This window comes from Rutidosis leptorrhynchoides, chromosome 2, assembly GCF_046630445.1.
Source record: "Rutidosis leptorrhynchoides isolate AG116_Rl617_1_P2 chromosome 2, CSIRO_AGI_Rlap_v1, whole genome shotgun sequence".
In the NCBI taxonomy this organism is placed as follows: domain Eukaryota; kingdom Viridiplantae; phylum Streptophyta; class Magnoliopsida; order Asterales; family Asteraceae; genus Rutidosis; species Rutidosis leptorrhynchoides.
This window is the reverse complement of record NC_092334.1, coordinates 691,184,740-691,208,579: the sequence shown is the minus strand read 5'-3', so window position 1 is coordinate 691,208,579 and position 23,840 is coordinate 691,184,740. Positions and strand designations below refer to the sequence as shown.

At 32.3% G+C, this 23,840-nt stretch overlaps 3 protein-coding genes across 3 annotated transcripts; all 3 read left to right on the top strand.

Moving 5' to 3' along the window:
- Nucleotides 1-2,098: 2,098 nt before the first annotated feature.
- LOC139894059 (cytochrome P450 736A117-like) lies at nucleotides 2,099-5,931 on the top strand. Its single transcript, XM_071877254.1, has 2 exons — nucleotides 2,099-3,041; nucleotides 5,204-5,931. Exons 1-2 carry the CDS (start codon nucleotides 2,136-2,138, stop codon nucleotides 5,810-5,812), a joined length of 1,515 nt encoding a protein of 504 aa, XP_071733355.1. The 5' UTR covers nucleotides 2,099-2,135; the 3' UTR covers nucleotides 5,813-5,931.
- A 2,969-nt stretch (nucleotides 5,932-8,900) lies between these two features.
- Nucleotides 8,901-21,063, top strand: LOC139890356 (uncharacterized). The gene is made up of 2 exons (XM_071873245.1): nucleotides 8,901-9,940; nucleotides 20,811-21,063. The coding sequence occupies exons 1-2, from the start codon at nucleotides 8,901-8,903 to the stop codon at nucleotides 21,061-21,063; spliced, it is 1,293 nt and encodes a 430-aa protein (XP_071729346.1).
- Nucleotides 21,064-21,315: 252 nt separating this feature from the next.
- On the top strand, nucleotides 21,316-21,720 carry LOC139890355 (uncharacterized mitochondrial protein AtMg01250-like). Its single transcript, XM_071873244.1, has one exon. It carries the CDS (start codon nucleotides 21,316-21,318, stop codon nucleotides 21,718-21,720), a length of 405 nt encoding a protein of 134 aa, XP_071729345.1.
- Nucleotides 21,721-23,840: the final 2,120 nt, after the last annotated feature.

Genomic DNA, 23,840 nt, shown 5'->3' with positions numbered 1-23,840 from the left:
AGTCTTTGTTAAATCTGTATTTTCTCTTTGTTGCTTTTTCAACTCCTTTATCTTCTTCCTCCTTACTGGATCCTCCCCAAGATCAGCATCATCACCACTAGAAAACTCATCAAAGTCCATTATTTCTAAATCATCCCCCATTCCATCAGTGTTTTCAGTGACATCAGTGTTGATGGGCACCTTTGAAAACTTACACATGAACTCTTTCATATCAACATGCACATCAACTACTTTGTGTGCTTCATCTTCCACCAAGTCATCCTCATTTTCCACCATCACATCCCCAGTCTCATCTTCCACCAAGTCATCCTCATCTTCCACCATCACATCCTCAGTTTCAGCTACTTTTTGTGCTTCATCTTCCACCAACACATCATCATTTTCATCTAAATTACCCCCAATTCCCTCATTATCTACTTGAACATCATCACACATATGGTGCAATACATCTTTAGTTTCCTTATCATTCAATACTTCACTTTGTTGGGTGTTAACAAAATCATCTACTTGCTTCTGAGAACATTCACCATATTCTAATGCAAGATTCCTACATAAACTACCATTTTTTACATTGTGTTTTTTACTTGCACTTGGTTTTGGGACAACTGGAACATCTTCTTCAAGGTCTTCTATGATAATTTTTGGTCTACCTAATGGACTCAGTTGTGCATATACATTACTGAAATCATGTTCACTATACATCCATATTTCTTTATGATCAGTCACATACGACATCAAGTTCAAAACATCCTGGTCACTACCAAAATCTTGTAATCCATAATCCAAATGAGTATTAGGTTTCAAAAAGTGGAAGAAAATCAAACTTCTACCATCGTACCCAAGTGACTCAATAATATCATTCATCATAATTACAGACCATGTATCAATGTCAATAAGATCAATATAAGTGACCCTACCATTGACGTATTCTCTTCCAGGCTTGTCTGTAAAATGACCCCCATGATGAAGCTTTATTGAGAAATAGTTCGGATACAAACCTGAAAGAGCAACAAAAAAAAAATCCATTAATTTCATTTTTTTTGAAAAAAATGCTACTTTTACAGTAAATTAGGGCTAACAATGTAGACTAGATACATACTGTATACGTCAACAAGATCGTAATCTTCTCCTTCTTCTCTTATCCTGTAATAATCGTCAGACATTGTTGTTCGAATTAGGTTTTGAACCGATTTCACTGTAGGGTTTTTTGTGTTCTAGGGTTTGTGAGTGTCGATTGTTTGGTAGGAGTGTATAAAAGGTCCTTGAGGTTTGTTGTTACTCATTTAAGTTTAAAAACTGCTCAAACGGTCCCTTAAAATGTAATTCGGAAATTACCCATCACGTTTTTGGCACGTGCTTCCATTTAACGTCTAAAACAGACGACCGTCAGAAATAAGGACCAAACCAGCAGAAGGGACATAAGTCGGGGACGAAATCCATCAAAAAAAAGCCTAGGGACGAAACCAGCTTTTTGGTACAAACCACAGGGACCATTTCAGCAATTTTGTCTTTATTTTCATATATACTTTGATATTTTTTTTTTTGACAGCGAATGGGATCACCCGAGGGGACTAAACCACCCGTTGCGACCATCTCCCGTTTCGACTATGCCGATGCAGCGATAATAACCTCGCTCTCATCGATGCCCCGGAGGAAACCTTGAAACCGATCCAAGGGCACGGCCAAGTAAAACCCCCTCCCCTTTACCTCCCCAAACGATATGAGAAATGTGTCATGGGTGGATACTTCATGTCAGATATGAAATTGTGTTTTTAAGTATGTAGCCAACGGAGGTCGAACTCCTGACCTCCCCTAAAGGAGGCGGACCACCAACTTTTATACTTTGATATTAATTACTGTATGATTTTAATTATTTATTGGAAATTATTGTTCATTGAATGTGTAGGACATAAGTTAGAAAATTCTAAATATTAAAATAGCGACAAATTAGAGAGTAGAATGACTCGGAGTAAATTTATGTAAGTGAAGATTTTCTTTGAAATAGACAAGAATAGTACGGATTAAAATAATACAACTTCCGTCCAAAATGGGAAAGAGAAGTGTAGCTTATATATACATATTATTATGCTCTAGCCTTTGTATAATTCGTACTCAACTTAGCACTACACACAAATATGTTGACTATGTTTTCTGATTTCTTCTCTTCTTCCTTTCTTCTACCTTCAACATTCATTTTGGTAATCTTCATTATTTCTGTATGGTTTTTATCTCCAACAACTAAAATCCAAAAAAACCCACTACCATCACCTTCAAGACTTCCTATAATTGGAAACCTTCACCAACTTGGTGCAAACCCTCATCGTTCTCTCCAAGCTTTATCCAACAAACATGGCCCTTTAATGCTTCTTCATTTCGGTCGTGTCCCTGTTCTTATAGTGTCTTCTGCCGATGCGTCTCGTGAAATCATGAAAACTCATGACGCTATCTTTTCAAATCGGCCCACATCAAGTGTTCGAAACAAACTTATTTATAACGCTGTGGACATCGCATTTGCAAACTATGGAAAACAGTGGAGACAGAATAAAAGCACTGTCGTTACCAAACTTGTAAGTCCAAAAAAAGTCGAATCGTTTCGTCAAATGAGAGAAGAAGAAACAGATTTACTAGTTGAAAAAATCAAAGAGATGAGTTGTTCTTCTTCACCGGTTATCAATATGAACTCATTGGTGCTTTCAATTATAAATGGTATAATTTGTAGAACGTCGTTAGGTAAAAAATATGAAGGTGCGAGTTCTAAAGAATTATTTGCAAATTTTATTGAATTGATGGGCGTTTTTAGTATTGGGGATTATATTCCATGGTTGTCGTTCGTGGATTGGTTGCATGGATATGAAGCTAGAGCAGTAAAAATTTCAAAGCAACTTGATAAGTTTCTTGAAAACGTGATCGAGGAGCACCTTGCTCAGAAAACAGAAAAATCTGAAGAAGATAAAGATTATGTGGACCTTCTTCTACAAATCCAGAACGATGGGGATGACAAATTTACTCTGAGTAGGGATGCTATCAAAGCTATTATATTGGTAATTAAACTTCATTTAATTTCTAGCTTGTTTGTTTTTCACACCGTTTACTATTATTCCCTCGTCTCAATTCTATCATCCCAATAAAAATACACTGACTTTCACATATACTAAGCTTTTTTATTAAGTTTTCATTATTACCCCTTTTTTTACCTATTTTTTTTTTTTTTATCTTAGATATTAAAAAGAGAGGCATAAACGAATTTTATTACATTATTTATTTTTTTTCATTTTTGAAAGAGGATAATTAATGTGAAATATCACAAACAAAATAAAATAATAAATCCATTAATATGGAACGGATGGAGTAGTAATTAATTCGTAGTATTACTAATTAATAAATGATTTATTATATGAATTTTGTTGAAATATGCTCCATAACACGTGATAGGAAGTTTTTAATGAAGACAAAATTATCTTAAGTACCATCTTATACAGTTAATAGAGACTAATAATTATTAACTTTACACGTTCATTATACATATATACAATTGAGCAAATTTGGGTTACTATTGCTAAATAGTAACCCACTTCCATGCTTAGAGGAGTTGTACGTTCTGCTTAAATCGTTGTACCCACTAGCACCCTTTACTATCAAATGTCAAACAACCCAAATTTCAAGGGCTAAAGTGAAACTTACATATTTCTAAATAAGGAAAAAAAAAAACTTAAAAGAAACCACCCAAATCTTCAACGGACAACATCTTCTCGCTTGCCACGCGTTATATTTTTCCAAAACCACGGTTTAACTCGAAATAATTTTACGAACACAACGCACCTACCTTTACACAAAATGGACGCTTTTCAAAAAACGTTAAATATCTCGGGCTATTATGTTTTATGGTGCCTTATTAAATTGTGTTAATATATTCCGCATATTACAGTCATGTTGGACAACTTTCGCTAACTACAAGTGAAGGAAAGACATTCCAAGATCAAAAAGAGCATGTGATTATGCAATGTATGCAAAGTCATGTAATAACCTTTTGTATGTAACTCCCAGCAACTTTTTGCGATAACCTGTGACTTTTTTAAATTCTTAAGTTTACCGCAGCATCGCGCGGTGGACCAATTGCTTGTTAATAACAAATTTCAATATTCACACAAAGTATCACTTTAATAAATACTATAATAAATACTAAGTATGGGGCATACGTAAGTAAAACTCCTTTTTCAAAAAAAAAAAAAAATAATAAAATAAAAAAAATACACTAGAGTTAAATATGAGAATTTTATTTTCTAATTTCAACCCTTTTTATCGAAAAGAAAAAGCAAAGATACTTTGGTGTATATTTTACTCGAAAAAATATATGTTCCTAGAATTTTTAGATTTGTTTATTTATTGAATTTACTAACAAAACCATTTAAAACTACCGTTAACGTGCATAAATGCATTGTGCATTTGCATAACCGCATCAAAAAGTCAATCTCAACTGTTATGTACAATATAATTATGTACTTTAACAACAACAATAAGAGTTATTGTTAACAATATCTTTATTTATATTACTCCCTCCTCAAATCTACTGTTCTCGGATAAAAAATACACAGTGTAAGAAAAAGTGATTGTTACATGTACATTTTGTTTATTTTTCTGTTTTACCGCTTACTTTTTATTTATATATTTATCTTAAATGTATAAAGTATGATCATAAAAAAACTTTATTATATTATTTTTTAATTTATAAAAATGGACAATCAATATGAATATTGAAAAAAATAACAGCGAACAATAGAATTAAAAGAGGTTGTACTATTTTTTCGGAAAAAAAAAAAGTTTTGCTCCATCCAAAATATCAATAAAAAATGTTTTCTTATCATCAAGACCTTACAAACTCACGTGTTTGACTTAATATCGAGAACATTGAATATTGACTCAACATTGGCGGCCGCATCCAAACCAAATATCTATAAATAAATATTCTATATCTATCCGTATCGATGGATATCTATATGTTTTTTTAAAAAAAAAAAAAAAAAAAAAAAAAAAAAAAAAAAAAAAAAAAAACCTTCTATCACTTAATCAAAGCTTAATATAAAAATTGTAACATATTCCTAATGAATAAAGAGTAACGTATCTTCTTTCAATTTAAGTATATAAGTAAAAAGTATTCTGACCATAAAAAAATTGTTGTAATGGATTGAAACTCGTGCATTTGCAGGATGTGTTCGTTGGTGGAACGGATACAACTTACGCAACAATGGTGTGGGAATTCACTGAATTATTAAAAAATCCTCGTGTAATGAAAAAATTACAAGAAGAGGTAAGACAAGTTGCAAAAGGCAAGACCAAGATCACTGAAGACGACCTAGATAAAATGATCTATTTAAAGGCCGTTGTAAAAGAAACTATTCGAATGCATCCATCTGCACCACTACTTGCTCCTCGTGTATGTACCCAAGATGTTAAAGTAATGGGCTATGATATTGAAGTAGGAACACAAGTATTTATTAATCAATGGGCCATTAGTCGAGACCCGAGTATTTTTGACAACCCTGATGAATTTCGGCCCGAGAGGTTCTTGGATAGTCCGATTGATTACAAAGGTCATCATTTTGAGTTGGCGGCGTTTGGTTCAGGTAGAAGGATGTGTCCCGGAATCCAGTTTGCAATGATACTAAATGATCTCGTGTTAGCTAATTTGGTGCATCAGTTTGATTTTGTGTTACCTGATGGGCAAAAGGGGGAGGATATGGACATTAGTGAGACTGTTGGGCTAGCTGTCCATAGGAGAGTACCTCTAGATGTGCTTGCAATTTCAAAAGTTTGAGAAGATATATATAAAACTTTGGCCTACTGTGCGTGTGTTATTTTGTATGTCATAAACTCACAATGTGGTGTTGTAACACATTAAATTGTGATTGAATGAATGAATAGCTTTCTGCTTTATCGAATATCTATAACTTATATTATTAAACTCTAGTTCATTCAGCGTTTACACATTTGAGGCTTCTTTAAGAATCAATTTCGAATCTACATCTATATTCTACAATTATAATATATAATATTATATAAGAAAACCTCGAATTATCATATTGTTACACGGTTTTCCTTGCATTAACTCCCGTTAGTTTCATCTCGTTAAATCTGGACACGTGACTTGCACGTTAGGGCATGTTTGTCCATTCACTTTTATCCCTACATCTCCTTCATTCACATTTTTATTAAAAATCACAAAACCCTAATGTCTCTACCTTCGTATTTGTCAAATCTCAATTCAAACCTTGACATTAATCTAAACCTAACAAAGTTTATACAGAGCAATTAGAAACACAACCGATAAACAAAATAAATTATACATTGCTTATGAAATTATTACTCTCAAATCAACTGGATAATATCATAATGGGGAGAGAGAGAGTGGAGAGAGAAAATAGAGAGAGTGAATTCGGTGAGGGCGGGTACGGCTAGAGATAGAGGGCAATACGGCGGCGACTACAGGCAGCATCACAAGCATTCAGGTGGAAATCATCTAACCTCGTACATGTTCTTTAACTTTCCGGAATCGTGGGGTGTACTCGATTTTTGGAAGCTCTTCAAACCTTTTGGTGCAGTCAGGGATGTCTATGTTGCTGCAAAAAGACTTCTTAATGGCCAAAGGTTTGCGTTCGTTAGATTCGGTGACGTAAAGGATGAGAACAATCTGCTACTTTCACTTGAATCTGTTAAGATTATGGGGGAACAGATCAAGATTTTCAAAGCTACGGTGAGGGGTCCAAAACAAACTACAAGCTTCCATAACCCTAGGTATGAGAAAACGCAGCAATAGTATGCAAAACCCTTTGAGAATAGATTTCATGATTGGAGACGTTTTATTGAGGTATTAAATGATAAGGGAGATTTAAGAACTAGACTAAATAGGAATAGAATGGAAGGTGTTGGATGATGTGACAAAGAAGATCTAAGGTCACTGTTAAATGGTAAGAAAAAAGTTTCACCTGAAGAAGAAGGCAAGCAAGAGAAACATGAGAAACTGGTGGTGATAGAAGATTGTAACAACAACAATGAAGTTTTAGATTGTGCGGTCATGTGCGAAGCAAAAAAGCTTCGATATCTTAAAACATACGCAACATATCTGTGTGGAAGAAGGCTTCAGTGACATCCAAATCAAACAACTTGTGGTCTAAGTCTGTTATTAGTTTTCAACACAAGCGAGTTAGCTTCCTCGATGGTTAATCAACAAAACCACCCTTTGAAGAGATGGGTCCATAAGGTACAACGTTGAGATGATGATTCTTGGTCTGAAGGGCGTACGGTATGGCTAAAAATTACAGGAGTTCTGATACATTGCTGGACAAAAACCACCTTCTGTTCAATTGCAGAGTGGTGGGGGGTAGTGTATGACACGGTTAACTGCTCCATTCAAGGTCATCAAAGGCTTACGTATGGAAAGGTGTTTGTTAAGCTAAACAGTCCAGAGGTGGTTAACGAGTCCCTCAAACTTAAACACAAATCAAAGGTGTTCTTTATCAATGTTAAAGAGGAGAGGCAAGTATGTCCAGAGATGAATAAGTATGCATTTAGTGATGGAAGTCAGTCAGAGGATAAATCTGAATATAGTTCAGATTTTGTGGAATCAGATGAATTTGCGAGCACTTATGATCCATTATTTCCCTCAAAAGACGATGGTTTTGGCCTCTCTGATGGTAACATGGATTCGGAGGATGAAATCAAATCGGAGGAGGAAGTTAATGTTGTCGGAGAAAAAGACGGTGGTCCGGCAGCAAACAAAAGTCTGGTGGAAGATCTTGAGTCAGGCTGCCTTGGGATTAATGAGCTTTTTGAAGAACTCGAGGAGTGTGTGGCTGAAACTATGAGTAATAATATCCCTAAACCTAATTCCAAGAAAGATTGTTCGTGTTCCCCAAAAATTAATTCGGCTGGAAATAAATATGCGTGTGGGCCCACAGGTGAAAACAATCAATATGACATTGGGCTAAATAATATGGTAGCCCATTTAAAGGGGTAATTGGGTGGTATCAGTGGGGTAAAACAACTCTATGCATTTGTCACAAGACTTGGAGAATGATTCTATTAATAATCAATTGATACTTAACCAGGATAGGCCTCCTAGATCGAAGATTGGGCAAAGCAGTTCAGTAAAGGGATCTAAGTCACGAAGGGGTTCAGAATCAATGGAGGTAACATTCTGCAACAACTTCTACTTGAAATCTATTGGTAATTGTAGAGCATCCTCGAGAATCATGAGAATGAAAAACATGTCCAAAAAGGGTATTATGTAGACGATTTTGGTAAGTGCAAAACGTGCGGTACTAAACCTAGAGCCAAGAATCAATCGTCGAAATCAAAGGTGTCAAGTGGAAGAGACAAATCGCAGCAACATTCGATCAATAGTGAAGAGATTAATGATTTTGGCAAACAAATCGGGTTGAGATGGATGAACCTCAACCCCCAGTAGGCTATTGTTTCACTCCATCGTTTATTTTTGTTTCTTTATGAAGATTTTCACCTTGAATGTTCGAGGGTTCGGGATACAAGGGAAATTCGGGTGGTTAAAAATATGTGTTTTAATGAGAAACCGGATGTAATTGCTTTGTAAGAAACGCGATGTAAACAACTTTCTGACCGTTGGTTTTTTTCTTTTTAGGGTAATAATGATGTTGGTTATGTACAAAAAGATGTTGTTGGGAAATCGGGGGGGGGGGGGGGGGGGGGGGGGTTATGCTATTGGTTTGGAACACTAAAAGCTTTTTGGCAACGGGTACTCTATGTTGTGATTGTATTTTGGTTATTCGGGGTAAATGGATTGGTTGGGGCAAGATTCGATTATTGTTAATGTATATGGTCATCACAATGATACGAAAAATAAAATTATGTGGAGTTCTTTAGATAAAATCATGGAGGGTGTTGAAACGGCATGGGTGCTTTGTGGGGACTTCAACGCAGTGAGAGATAGCTCAGATAGGTTGAATTGTGTTTTTCATAAAAGAAGGGCAACCCGGATCAATGAATTCATCGCTTGGAACAACTTGATAGAAATTCCAATCAATGGTAGGAAATTTACGCGAATAAGTGATGATGGTTGTAAGTTTAGTAAACTCGATAGATTTCTTGTCTCCGATAAATTTATTAATCTTTGGAAAGATCTTTCGGTGGTTCCATTAGACAGAAACGAGTCGGATCATTGTCCTCTTATCTTAAGGGATAAAATCATTGACTTCGGTCCGAAACCTTTCATGGTATTTAATGAGTTGTTCAATAAAGATGGGGTGGAGGTAATTATTCAAGATTCATGGAATAAACCCGTTACTAGTACAAGGAAAGATTGTAAGTTTAGAGACCAGTTGAAAAATGTGAAATATGCACTTAGGGATTGGAGTGCTAATACTTTTGGTAATCTAGATAGTGAAATTAATAACCTCAAAGAAAAAGTGGATGATTGGGAAAAGCGTGCGGAATTGGAGCCTCTAAAAGATGTTGAAAGAAAGGAATGGATGGAAAGTAGGAAAAGTTGGTTGGAAAAAGGAAAAATAAAATGCAATATGCTGAAGCAAAAAGCTAAGAATCGTTGGATATTAGAAGGGGACGAGAACTCAAAATTTTTCCATGAGTCTATTAAAAGGAGGTATAACAAATGTAACATTCATGGTCTCAACATTAATGGTGCGTGGAATGAAAATTCGACTGAGGTAAAAGAAGCGACCCGTAAGCATTTTATGCAGATTTTGGTGGAAAAAAAAAACGTCAACATGCCTCAAATGGTGGATTGGATCGGGTCTGCTGGGCCTGAACAGGCTGTTGGGCCTGCACAATCTGATGGGCCTGCACAGTCAGTTGGGCCTGCACAGTCGGCTGGGCCTGCACAGTCTGCTGGGCCTGACCTGGGCAACACACATCAGTCCAGTTCTGCAGCTTCTGATGCTTCGAAACTTACTGAGTTTGAAGCTAAAAATTATGACGACCCGGAAATTTTCGAACAAATTTAAACCTTATCTTATTATGATTTCGACACGATAAGCAAAGTCTGTAATGTTGAGTCTCAAAAATTTTGAACTGTTTCATATATTTAATTGACCTTCGGCTGTTCTCGACGATTCACGAATAACTATTTGTAAATAGATATGTGTATGTATATATAAATAATAATTCGAAATATAATTTGAAGTATTATATGTTGTTGTTATTAAAAATTAATAAAATAAAAATAGGATATTATGATAATTATTATTTAAAATATATCTCTATATATAAATAAAGTATATTAAAAATAAATATTAAATGATTTTAATATTCGTTTGATGTTTCGATTGATATTAAGCAAGTTAAAATCAAACTTATATGATTTTAAAATAAACGGTGATTCGAAAATGAATTCTATAAATTTTAGGCTTACTAAAAATGTATTTAGAACCTAGTTATTAAAACACTTTTTATATTTTACCCATAAATGATAGGGACAGCTGATGTAATTTTTATTTAATAAATTAAGGATCGAATTTTATACCATAATGACCAAAATAAATAAATATAGTTAATCTAAAAATTTGGGATTTTTAGGAGCACTTTTATACGTTAACTGTTTAGCAATGGACACGATATAGCCATCCGGGACAAACTGTCAGTATAACACTCCAAGTTCAAGGCTGCTACACTATTCAGAATAGTAACTTTGTTGGTACTTTGCACGTTCAAATAATTGATATATAATTTATTATTAAAGTTAAATTATATTATATATATTTTAATCCTAAAATCTACGGTATATATAACTAACATATATGTTTGATAAGAATAAGAACATAACACCACTTCCTGCACATTGCTTTTACCGCCACCATGCACTACCTCCGGCACTCATCACCAACCACCGCCACCTCCGGTCATCTCCTCCATCAACCACGACAACAACTACCATTCGAACCACCACATGTGGCAGTCCCAAGGCTGCTTAAACCGTTGCCTTTTTTCTGTTTCTGTTCACTGTTCATGAACCCCAAACCCCAACGAATTTGTTGCTGCTTCGTTTTTCTGTTTCTGTTCCGGGTAAAACAACAAAAATGGCGATGAATAGTGAAGTGAAGGTGATGATGAACAATGGAAATGATAATGACGATGCAGTGATGTTAGGATGATGATGGTCACGATGATTATAATTATGATGGGATTCATGATGATGATAAAGAAAAGATTTATGATTATGATCGAAAAGATGAAGATGATTATGAACGAAGAGGATGATGAATAGTGATGATGGTAACACGATATTGATGATGATTTAACGATGATGATAAAACAGAAGATGATGATCATCGAAGATGATGATCGAGATAATGATGGTGATTTCTTGTTGATTATGATTGAACAGTTTCATAAATAATAAATAGTTAATTAAGCAAGTTAATACAAGAATAATGTAACCGTTTAGTGGTTGGGAGGGTGTTTATTGATCGAGAGGTCACAGGATCGAAACCAGGCCACATCAAAGTTTTTTATTTATTTAACAACAGATCTGTTTGGGCCGAGATATAACTAGTTATAGTTGGGCTTGTAGATCTATTAAGCATGATACTAATTGGTCGGGCCGAGATTAAATTACTGGGTGGGCTGAAGAAAATTGGGCCGAGAAGTATGATGGAATGATACATGATAAGATGATGAATTTAGGATATAGAAAATGAAACAATTTTCTTTACGGGTTAATTAACTAAGCGTGTTAAATATTACAAGAAAGTGACTAGTGGAACAATGGTTTGGTAGCATGATCGTTTAGCGAGAGGTCTCGGGTTCGAGCTTGGGCATAAGCATTTATTTTTGGGACTTTTTCTTGAGAGGTAGCTATTATTATTATTACTCCTATTATTATTATTATTATTATTATTATTATTATTATTATTATTATAATAATAATATTATTATTATTATTATTATTATTATTATTATTATTATTATTATTATTATTATTATTATTATTATTATTATTATGAACTTGATATAAAATATAAAGTTAATATGCTATGCTTATAAAATAAAAGATAGTTAAAAACTTATTAACAATTTTAAGCATGGATATAGTGACCTATATGAATTCGATATGATAAAGGTATGAAAGATGATTAAGATTAGGAATAAAATGAAAGTTTTATACAAATAATATAACTATGAAGGTATTATTATTATTATCAATAAGTATCATGGTGATTAAAATAATTATTACTATTAAAACTATTAAAATTATCATTTTTATTATTATTATTTTCATTAGTACTAACATGATTATTATTATTATTAACATTAGTATTAGTAATATCAATAAGAACATTATTAGTATCACTATTATTAAAATTATCATTATTAGTATTATTAGAATTATCATGATTTTTAGTATAACTAGTAATATTTTATCATCATTATTATTAGTATTATTAAAACATCAAATAAATATTCTCTATATAAGAATATATTTATGACATAAAACATAACTATATTAATATTTTTTTTTGTAATAAATATTAATTATCTATTTAAAGTATATAAAAATAAATATATCTAATTAAGTTATTAAAATATAAATTAATAAAATAACAATTAATATATATATATATATATATATATATATATATATATATATATATATATATATATATATATAAATTTGTGCGATTACAAATATATGTTTTAATACATATATGAATGATATAGGTTCGTGAATCCGAGGCCAACCCTGCATTGTTCAGTTCAGTCGTATGAATATTTTTACTACAAAATACATTATGGTGAGTTTCATTTGCTCCCTTTTTAAATGCTTTTGCAATATATATATTTTTGGGACTGAGAATACATGCGCTGTTTTTATAAATGCTTTACGAAATAGACACAAGTAATCGAAACTACATTATATGGTTGAATGGATCGATGCCGAATATGCCTCTTTTAGCCTGGTAATCTAAGAATTAGGGAACATCACTAATTTTGAGAATTAGTGCACCCCTAATTGACGCGAATCCTAAAGATAGATCTATCGGGCCCAACAAGCCCCATTCTGGAATTTGGAATGCTTTAGTACTTCGAAATTATCATGTCCGATGGGTGTCCTGGAATGATGGGGATATTCTATATGCATCTTGTTAATGTCGGTTACCAGGTGTTCAATCCATATGAATGATTTTTATGCATGATGTTTATGAGAAATGGAAATATGAAATCTTGTGGTCTATTAAAATTATGAAATGATTATTTATGATAAACTAATGAACTCACCAACCTTTTGGTTGACACTTTAAAGCATATTTATTCTCAAGTATGAAAGAAATCTTTCGCTGTGCATTTGCTCATTTTAGAGATATTACTTGGAGTCATTCATGACATATTTCAAAAAGACGTTGCATTCGAGTCATTGAGTTCATTAAGATTATTATTAAGTCAATTATAGTTGGATATATTATGAAATGGTATGCATGCCGTTAACTTTCGATGAAATGAAAGTTTATCTTTTAAAAACGAATGCAATGTTTGTAAAATGTATCATATAGAGGTCAAGTACCTCGCGATGTAATCATATGTTATTGTATTCGTCCTTATGGATTAGGACGGGTCGCTTCATGTGGTATTAGAGTGGTGGTCTTAGCAAACCAGGTCTGCATTAGTGTGTCTAACTGATAGTCGTTAGGATGCATTAGTGAGTCTGGACTTCGACCGAGTCTGCATGTCAAAAGTTTTGCTTATCATTTCTAGTCGAAAATCATTTGCTTATCATCCTTAGGAAATTACATACTTATCATTCTTAGTCTAGACACATCTTACTGCATTGATTGCATGAATAGTGTATAGACAAATTCATATCTTAACGTATCTGCTAATCCATATCTTAGCGAATTTGTTACTGTAGACTTTATCTGACACGTTTCCATAATTCCCTCTGTAACCTACGGGATCTTTTGTACTCTGTATAGGTATTCTATGTAATTAGAATATCATCTGATATCCGAAAATCATTTCATATTGAAAAACCCTTTATCTAATCGTATGAAATGGAACTCGTCACTAGTTCAAGTTCTTTGGAACCCGACAGCTATTCCGACATGGATGTTCATATAAGCTCCGGAAGCAGCGTCACCAGAATGAATCAACCAATCAGCCATCCCCAATTCATCTAATGAGTTCGTAGTCGACTTAATCAATGGAAACGAGAAGAAGGCAATTCCTTTCCACCAATCAAATTTCTCTCTTGGCGATGAACCTGAAACACTTACCGGCTAATCAGTCCGAAACACCATTTTCACCCTCAATTCCAGAGTAGCTCAACACGATTATATTCTATCTAAAATTCTAAACCTTATTCATCCGCTTGTTCCGACCGACAATCATCCCGGAATAATAGAAGAAGTCAACAAACTTCGCGCTAGAGTAATTAATTTGGAGAATATGGTGCAAAATTTACCAGATTCAGCAACATCACCGGCATCAACAGTACCATCAGTAACAGTACCAGTACCATCAACAATCCATGCCTCAACATCTCATTCTGTACCTCGATTATAATCATCGTGCTACGTATCGTTCTACATCATTTATCTTCGTTCTACATGGCGATTATGTAATCTCTAATGTTTTAGAGATTATGTATTCTAGTTCTAACGGTAAATCAAATAAGATTAATATCACATTAATTCATTAAATTCATGATTTCATCTGAAGAAAATATATATATATATGTATATATGTTTTCATTAAGATCGTAATTAAAAATTCTTTTGTACAAACTGTTAATGGTAAAAATATTTTAACGGGTAGGTAATACCCGAGGAATATTTAGATTTCGCATTAATAAGTACACTGTACATTCTTCGAATCTGATTCAACAGTCATTCACTATCCTACTTACATCCACAGATATACGTATCCGTTCACCGCAGAATAACTATTCTCATTCAATTTCATATTTGGATTTTGACCTATCAGAATCCAACAAGTGGCATAATGAAGAAAATATTGGACAAAAATAAAATTTGTTAGAAACAAACAAATTAACTATGAGAAATTCTGTTAAGAATCCACGCTAACAATTCCTAGCTAACTGTTCCTAGCTAACTGATTACATTTTTATTTATCACAATTTTATTTATCGTCATTTAAATTCTGTTATTTATTTTACGCACTTTAAATATCGGGACACGTATACAAGGTTTTAACATATCATATCGACGCATCTATATATATTATTTGGAATAACCATAGACACTCTATATGTTGTAATACTCGAGTTCGCTATACAGGGTTGAGGTTGATTCTACAATAATATATATACTTTGAGTTGTGATCGAGTCTGAGACATGTACACGGGTCACGATACGTATTAATTAATTCGAATATTATATATTAAACTATATATGAATTATTGAATTGCTAACTGTGGACTATCAACTGAGGACTACCAACATTGGACAATTAAAATAAATTAAAATATTGATTATAACATATGAAACTAAACAATTCTTCAAGTTTGCCACTTGATTTCATCTTAAACCTCATTTGTATTTTGACGATTACAATTTGTGTTCAAATCTTTCATGATTCTTGAAAACACCTCAATCGAGAGGATAAACCAACCGCACTTCATCTACGGAAGGAAAGATTTATGCATATAGTTATGCACCTGAAAAACACTCGGAACCTGAGTAAACGTTTAACACGTATCTGTGCTAGCTCCTTTGGCGTTGTTATTACCGAAAATAACTTTACAATCTCTCTCCAAATTAGCCAATTTTGTCACAGCTCCAGCAAGTCAACTTCGACTTTTCATTCGGATTAACCTTATTATAACCTTGATATATAAGTTTGCCTTTTATCATCGTTACCGGGAAACCGTTTATATTCCACCATATTAGCAGTAAACTTATCAGCAACTTCATTGATCTCTGACTTTCCGAAGAATCATTATATTCATTGAAACCTATTCATATACTCATCCACATCTTATAACGAGAATTACCACATCAATTACCGGGAATTAGCAATCAGTATTTCGAACCTCGCAGCATGTCTACATTAACAGTTATATGTATACATATAACATTTATCTCTTAGAATTATGATCTTCCATTCTGAAATTCTGAAAAGCACCTAGTCTACGAAATAATACACTGAATGTTGAAAAAGCTGAATGAAGCAACAGAAACTGTAGACAACCGTAAATGACCTTCACAGTAAAAAATTTGGTGATAAGGAATAGTGTATTGGCAAGGCTCAGAAAAAGATAAGTTTGAGAACTGGAAAACGGATTGAGCAAAGTATGAAGGAGGCTGTGGACAAATCACAAAGACTGAACCTACCTTCAAAGAATCCAAATGATTCAGTATCTGCTGAAGTCATTAACGAATACCTTGCTTCTAACTCTAAACCTTTACGAACAAATCTTCTCCATCATCCATCGATATTAGAAATTCTAAGATATCATCGTATCTTTTATTATAAATATCCTCGATATTTCTGAAGATATTTTCAAAACTATTCTTATCTGAAATCATTTATTTCTTCGCAATATCAGTGTTACATCAGAAAGGAAACTATTTCAGTTTCTAAATTCTGAAAAATTCGAACTTAAAATATGAATGTTATTGAAGTAGTGTTGGGAACTGAAGCATGAGTTAGTATAATATAATGACACTTGCTCAACGTGATTATATTACAGTAAATCATGCCGAGTTTCTAATGAGAGATGATGATTCACAGACCATAACGTCATCATGTTCCATGTTACACGTCTTTTACATTCTATCTAATCTCTAAACATATCAAGAACATAATTTCTTGATAGTTCTATCTTATCTCTTGAATTCTGGTAACTTAACCCATCAAGATCGTGCTATTACAATCTCTCTCTTATAACGTTAGTCATGTTCATTCGAAACATGATACCTACAACTTCTGGACCATTATTCGCTTGACTTAAAGTCGGGAAAAGAAAACAAAAGGAAGGAACTTCAAAATATAAAGGAAACGAAGGAGGTGGATTTATAGTATCAGACAAAGCAATCGAGACAGATCATCGCATTTAACCAAAGAGGATTCTAATTTCCTTAATTACCGAAGAATCAAATATTATTACTAATATTTTCTCTAAATTCCTTGATTTCCGGAAATCAACCGTGACTATGTCACCGGTTAAGTCGAACCTTCATTTACTCATTTCACTCTTTTGTGATAGCTTCACGTATACTCTTCGCGTAATCGAATTGTTATATCCGTATTACTCACTGATGATAAAAACTCTAATTTCTAGCACGTATGCGTCATGAAAACATATTTATTGTCAGCCATGACCATCCCAATCAAATTTCGGACAAAATTTCTTTAACGGGTAGGTACTGTGACGACCCGAAAATTTTTGAACAAATTTAAACCTTATCTTATTATGATTTCGACACGATAAGCAGAGTCTGTAATGTTGAGTCTCAAAAATTTTGAACTGTTTCATATATTCAATTGACCTTCGGCTGTTCTCGACGATTCACGAACAACTATTTGTAAATAGATATGTGTATGTATATATATAAATAATAATTCGAAATATAATTTGAAGTATTATATGTTGTTATTATTAAAAATTAATAAAATAAAAATAGGATATTATAATAATTATTATTTAAAATATATCTCTATATATAAATAAAGTATATTAAAAATAAATATTAAATGATTTTAATATTTGTTTGATGTTTCGATTGATATTAAGCAAGTTAAAATCAAACTTATATGATTTTAAAATAAACGGTGATTCGAAAATGAGTTCTATAAATTTTAGGCTTACTAAAAATGTATTTAGAACCTAGTTATTAAATTTTAACACTTTTTATATTTTACCCATAAATGAGAGGGACAGCTGATATAATTTTTATTTAACAAATTAAGGATCGAATTTTATACCATAATGACCAAAATAAATAAATATAGTTAATCTAAAAATTTGGGATTTTTATGAACACTTTTATACGTTAACTGTTTAGCAATGGACACGATATAGCCATCCGGGACAAACTGTCAGTATAACACTCCAAGTTCAAGGCTGCTACACTATTCAAAATATTAACTTTGTTGGTACTTTGAACGTTCAAATAATTGATATATAATTTATTATTAAAGTTAAATTATATTATATATATTTTAATCCTAAAATCTACGGTATATATAACTAACATATATGTTTGATAAGAATAAGAACATAACACCACTTCCTGCACATTGCTTTTACCGCCACCATGCACCACCTCCGGCACTCATCACCAACCACCGCCACCTCCGGTCATCTCCTCCATCAACCACGACAACAACTACCATTCGAACCACCACATGTGGCAGTCCCAAGGCTGCTTAAACAGTTGCCTTTTTCTGTTTCTGTTCACTGTTCATGAACCCCAAACCCCAACGAATTTGCTGCTGCTTCGTTTTTCTGTTTCTGTTCCGGGTAAAACAACAAAGATGGTGATGAATAGTGAAGTGAAGGTGATGATGAACAATGGAAATGATAATGACGATGCAGTGATGTTAGGATGATGATGATAAAGAAAAGATTTATGATTATGATCGAAAAGATGAAGATGATTATGAACGAAGAGGATGATGAATAGTGATGATGGTAAAACGATATTGATGATGATTTAACGATGATGATAAAACAGAAGATGATGATCATCGAAGATGATGATCATTGAAGATGATGATCGAGATAATGATGGTGATTACTTGTTGATGATGATTGAACAGTTTCATAAATAATAAATAGTTAATTAAGCAAGTTAATACAAGAATAATGTAACAGTTTAGTGGTTGGGAGGGTGTTTATTGATCGAGAGGTCACATGATCGAAACCAGGCCACAACAAAGTTTTTTTTTTATTTAACAACAGATCTGTTTGGGCCGAGATATAACTAGTTATAGTTGGGCTTGTAGATCCATTAAGCATGATATTGATTAATCGGGCCGAGATTAAATTACTGGGTAGGCTGAAGAAAATTGGGCCGAGAAGTATGATGGAATGATACATGATAAGATGATGAATTTAGTATATAGAAAATGAAACGATTTTCTTTACGGGTTAATTAACTAAGCGTGTTAAATAATACAAGAAAGTGACTAGTGGAATAATGGTTTGGTAGCATGATCGTTTAGCGAGAGGTCTCGGGTTCGAGCTTGGGCATAAGCATTTATTTTTGGGACTTTTTCTTGAGAGGTAGCTATTATTATTATTACTCCTATTATTGCTATTATTATTATTATTATTATTATTATTATTATTATTATTATTATTATTATTATTATTATTATTATTATTATTATTATTATTATTATTATTATTATTCTGAACTTGATATAAAATATAAAGTTAATATGCTATGCTTATAAAATAAAAGATAGTTAAAAACTTATTAACAATTTTAAGCATGGATATAGTGACCTATATGAATTCAATATGATAAAGGTATGAAAGATGATTAAGATTAGGAATAAATTGAAAGTTTTATACAAATAATATAACTATGAAGGTATTATTATTATTATCAATAAGTATCATGGTGATTAAAATAATTATTACTATTAAAACGATTAAAATTATCATTTTTATTATTATTAGTATTATTAGAATTATCATGATTTTTAGTATAACTAGTATTATTTTATCATCATTATTATTAGTATTATTAAAACATCAAATAAATATTCTCTATATAAGAATATATTTATGACATAAAACATAACTATATTAATATTTTTTTGTAATAAATATTAATTATCTATTTAAAGTATATAAAAATAAATATATCTAATTAAGTTATTAAAATATAAATTAATAAAATAACAATTAATAATAATATATATATAAATTTGTGCGATTACAAATATATGTTTTAATACATATATGAATGATAAAGGTTCGCGAATCTGAGGCCAACCCTGCATTGTTCAGTTCAGTCGTATGAATATTTTTACTACAAAATACATTTTGGTGAGTTTCATTTGCTCTCTTTTTAAATGCTTTTGCAATATATATTTTTGAGACTGAGAATACGTGCGCTGTTTTTATAAATGCTTTATAATAGACACAAGTAATCGAAACTACATTATATGGTTGAATGGATCGAAGCCGAATATGCCCCTTTTAGCCTGGTAATCTAAGAATTAGGGAACATCACTAATTTTGAGAATTAGTGCACCCCTAATTGACGTTAATCCTAAAGATAGATCTATCGGGCCCAACAAGCCCCATTCTGGAATTTGGAATGCTTTAGTACTTCGAAATTATCATGTCCGATGGGTGTCCCGGAATGATGGGGATATTCTATATGTATCTTGTTAATGTCGGTTAACAGGTGTTCAATCCATATGAATGATTTTTATGCATGATGTTTTTGAGAAATAGAAATATGAAATCTTGTGGTCTATTAAAATTATGAAATGATTATTTATGATAAACTAATGAACTCACCAACCTTTTGGTTGACACTTTAAAGCATGTTTATTCTCAGGTATGAAAGAAATCTTTCGCTGTGCATTTGCTTATTTTAGAGATATTACTTGGAGTTATTCATGACATATTTCAAAAAGACGTTGCATTCGAGTCGTTGAGTTCATCAAGATTATTATTAAGTCAATTATAGTTGGATATATTATGAAATGGTATGCATGCCATTAACTTTCGATGAAATGAAAGTTTGTCTTTTAAAAACGAATGCAATGTTTGTAAAATGTATCATATAGAGGTCAAGTACCTCGCGATGTAATCATATGTTATTGTATTCGTCCTTATGGATTAGGACAGGTCGCTTCAAAAATCTAGAACTCCCTTTTGATGAAGCTGAAATATGGGAAGCTATCAAAGATTGTGCGGGCACGAAAGCTCCGTGTCCCGATGGATTCAATTTAAGTTTCTACAAAAAATTCTGGAATATAATTAAAAAAGATCTTACGAAAGGAATTCAATCTTTTTGGGAGAAGGGTGAAATCTCCAAGGGTTGCAATGCATCATATATCACCCTTGTCCAAAAACTCCGGATCCAATGTCCTTAAATGAATATCGACCGATTAGTTTAATTGGGAGCTATTACAAAATTGTGGCCAAATTGTTAGCAAATAGACTAAAGAAAGTGGTTCCGAAGCTTGTTGATTTTGACAAAGTGCGTATTTAAAAGAAAGAAATATTCTTGATGGTGCGTTAATTGCAAACGAAACTCTTGACTACTAGAAACAAAAACATAAAAAAGTCTCATTTTTAAGGTTGACTTCGAGAAGGCGTTTGATTATTTAAGTTGGGAATTCTTAATGGAGGCCATGGAATTTATGGGATTCGGGTTGAAATGGAGAAAATGGATTCTATCGTACCTCAAATCAGCCTCTTTCTCCGTTCTTGTAAACGATTCACCTACGAATGAGTTTAAGTTGCAAAGAGATGTTCGACAAGGAGATCCCCTCTCCCCTTTTCTTTTTATCATTGCGGCAGAAGGTCTAAATGCGTTAGCAAAGGCCGCGGTGAAATACAACATGTTTTTGGGGGATGATACGATCTTTTCTGGGAATTGGAGTAAGGAAAATATCTGCAACCTTATGAAACTTCTCAAATGTTTTGAGTTAACTTCGGGTCTTAAAGTGAACTACCAAAAGAGTAATTTATTTTGGATAGGTGTGGAAAAAAATGAAGTCGAGATGATGGCCAACTCATATGGTTGAAAGGTGGGATCATTTCCATTTATTTATATTGGTCTTCCAATTGGGGCTAAGTTAAATAAATTTGAAAGTTGGAAACCAGTTATAGATAAATTCGAGAAACGACTTTCAGATTTGTGACGACCCAGAAATTTTCGACCAAATTTAAACTTGATCTTTATATGATTTTGATACGATAAGCAAAGACTGTAATGTTGAGTCTCAAAAATTTTGAACTGTTTCATATATGCAATTACCCTTCAACTATCTCTGACGATCACGAACCATTAATTGTAAATAAATGTGTATACATATAAATAAAAATATAAATATATGTATATATATATATACACACATATATATATATATATATAATAACTAAAAAATAATATACGATTTAATCGTTAGAACTGAAAATATAAATAATATACGATATAATTAAATTGCTATTAAAATAAATCTATATATATATATATATATATATATATATATATATATATATATATATATATATATATATATATATATATATATATATATATTATATATATATATATAGAGAGAGTATATCAAATATAATTATTTAATAATTGTAATACTCGTTGGACATTTTGATTAGTATTTAGAGAAGTTTAATTTGAACTTATATGATTTTAAAATAAACGGTGATCCGAAAATGAGTTCTTTAAACTTTAGACTTACTAAAAATATATTTAGGATCTAGTTATTAAACTTTAGCACTTTTTATATTTTACCCAAAATCGAGAGGGACAGTTGATGTAATTTTTATTTATTAAATTAATGACCAATTTTATACCATAATAACTAAAATAAATAAAAATATTTAATTTTGGAATTTTTATGTGTACTTTTATCCTTGATCAACGGAACACGAATTTCAGTCCGTGAATGAAATAGTAGATGACGGCTAACTTAATCACACGTTTTATATTTAAATATTATTATAATTATTATTATATTATATATATCAATCAACTATCCGTGAATGCGTACCAAAAATTTAGATTCCTACTTTACTTTCTGTTAGATTTCAAATCACTCTATCATTCATATTTATTATTAATATTTACTGTTTTTGTTTGAATATTAGTATAATATTTCCTTTATGTATCCTTTCTGTTTTGAGTCCCCATCATCTCCAAAAGCATTGTCTATCTATTCGTGCACATTCTTGTAATCCATCCTATTATTTTATTTCATGATGTATTATATATATGGTATAAATTAGCCACTATCTCTAACTCATCTTTATTTATATATATGACATAGATATTTATATACACATTGCATGAGATTTGATCAACCATTACCACTACTCCCTGCCACTTGCATTATTGTTCTACTTTAAACATTTATCAACCCAAAACACCTCTTTAATTTAATCCATGTTTGTTACCTATTGCACGATACTACTTGAATTGTTTCAATTTTGATCATTAACTCTAAAACACATCTATAATCTTCGTATCTCTGCCATACTCAATCCCTGGTTGTTTACTTTTAACCAATATCATTATTTAGTGATCACAATCAACCACCAAACTATTGCTTCTCTTTAACATACTACTTGTTGTCGTCAAACCACAATAAAACCACCAAGAACTCACATGCACAATTGTTGTTCCCTGTTCGATGCACAAACCCATCACCCTTCGATCACCACCCAAGAACACCCTCACCGTCGAGCCACCTTCGAACACCACTCTCAAACCGCCACTATATCACCACCTTCTAACCCATTTAGTTTTATGGTTAGGGCCGGGAACAAACAACCCAACACCACCACCACCACTTACGTTTTTCGTTTCATATTTCTTTCTATCGAAGCTCAATTACTCATCACCTTCAATCAAAACCCACTTAATTTCGTGCAATCTATGTTGCCATTATACTCCCGAACATGAAAACTCATCACTATCATATAATTTTTTTTTTGATTTTCCTTTCGTGAACTTATATACACATAAAAACTTGCTACTATCCTTGGACTATTTCTGTTTTGGTCAGACCCAAACCCCATCAAAACCTGTTTTCGAACCAGATCACAAAAACCCGCTACAAGATTTCTATTTTGTTTATGTTTTATGATCGATAGCCAAGAACCTCCACCACTGAAAAGGCTG

Excerpts from the sequence above, each read along its gene's own strand:
- LOC139890356 (XM_071873245.1), top strand. The coding sequence starts at position 8,901 with ATGGAGGGTGTTGAAACGGCATGGGTGCTTTGTGGGGACTTCAACGCA. Across the intron at positions 9,941-20,810 it reads GATGCTTCGAAACTTACTGA|GACAGGTCGCTTCAAAAATC; the intron begins GTTTGAAGCTAA and ends CTTATGGATTAG.
- LOC139890355 (XM_071873244.1), top strand. The coding sequence starts at position 21,316 with ATGGAGGCCATGGAATTTATGGGATTCGGGTTGAAATGGAGAAAATGG.
- LOC139894059 (XM_071877254.1), top strand. The coding sequence starts at position 2,136 with ATGTTGACTATGTTTTCTGATTTCTTCTCTTCTTCCTTTCTTCTACCT. Across the intron at positions 3,042-5,203 it reads CTATCAAAGCTATTATATTG|GATGTGTTCGTTGGTGGAAC; the intron begins GTAATTAAACTT and ends GTGCATTTGCAG.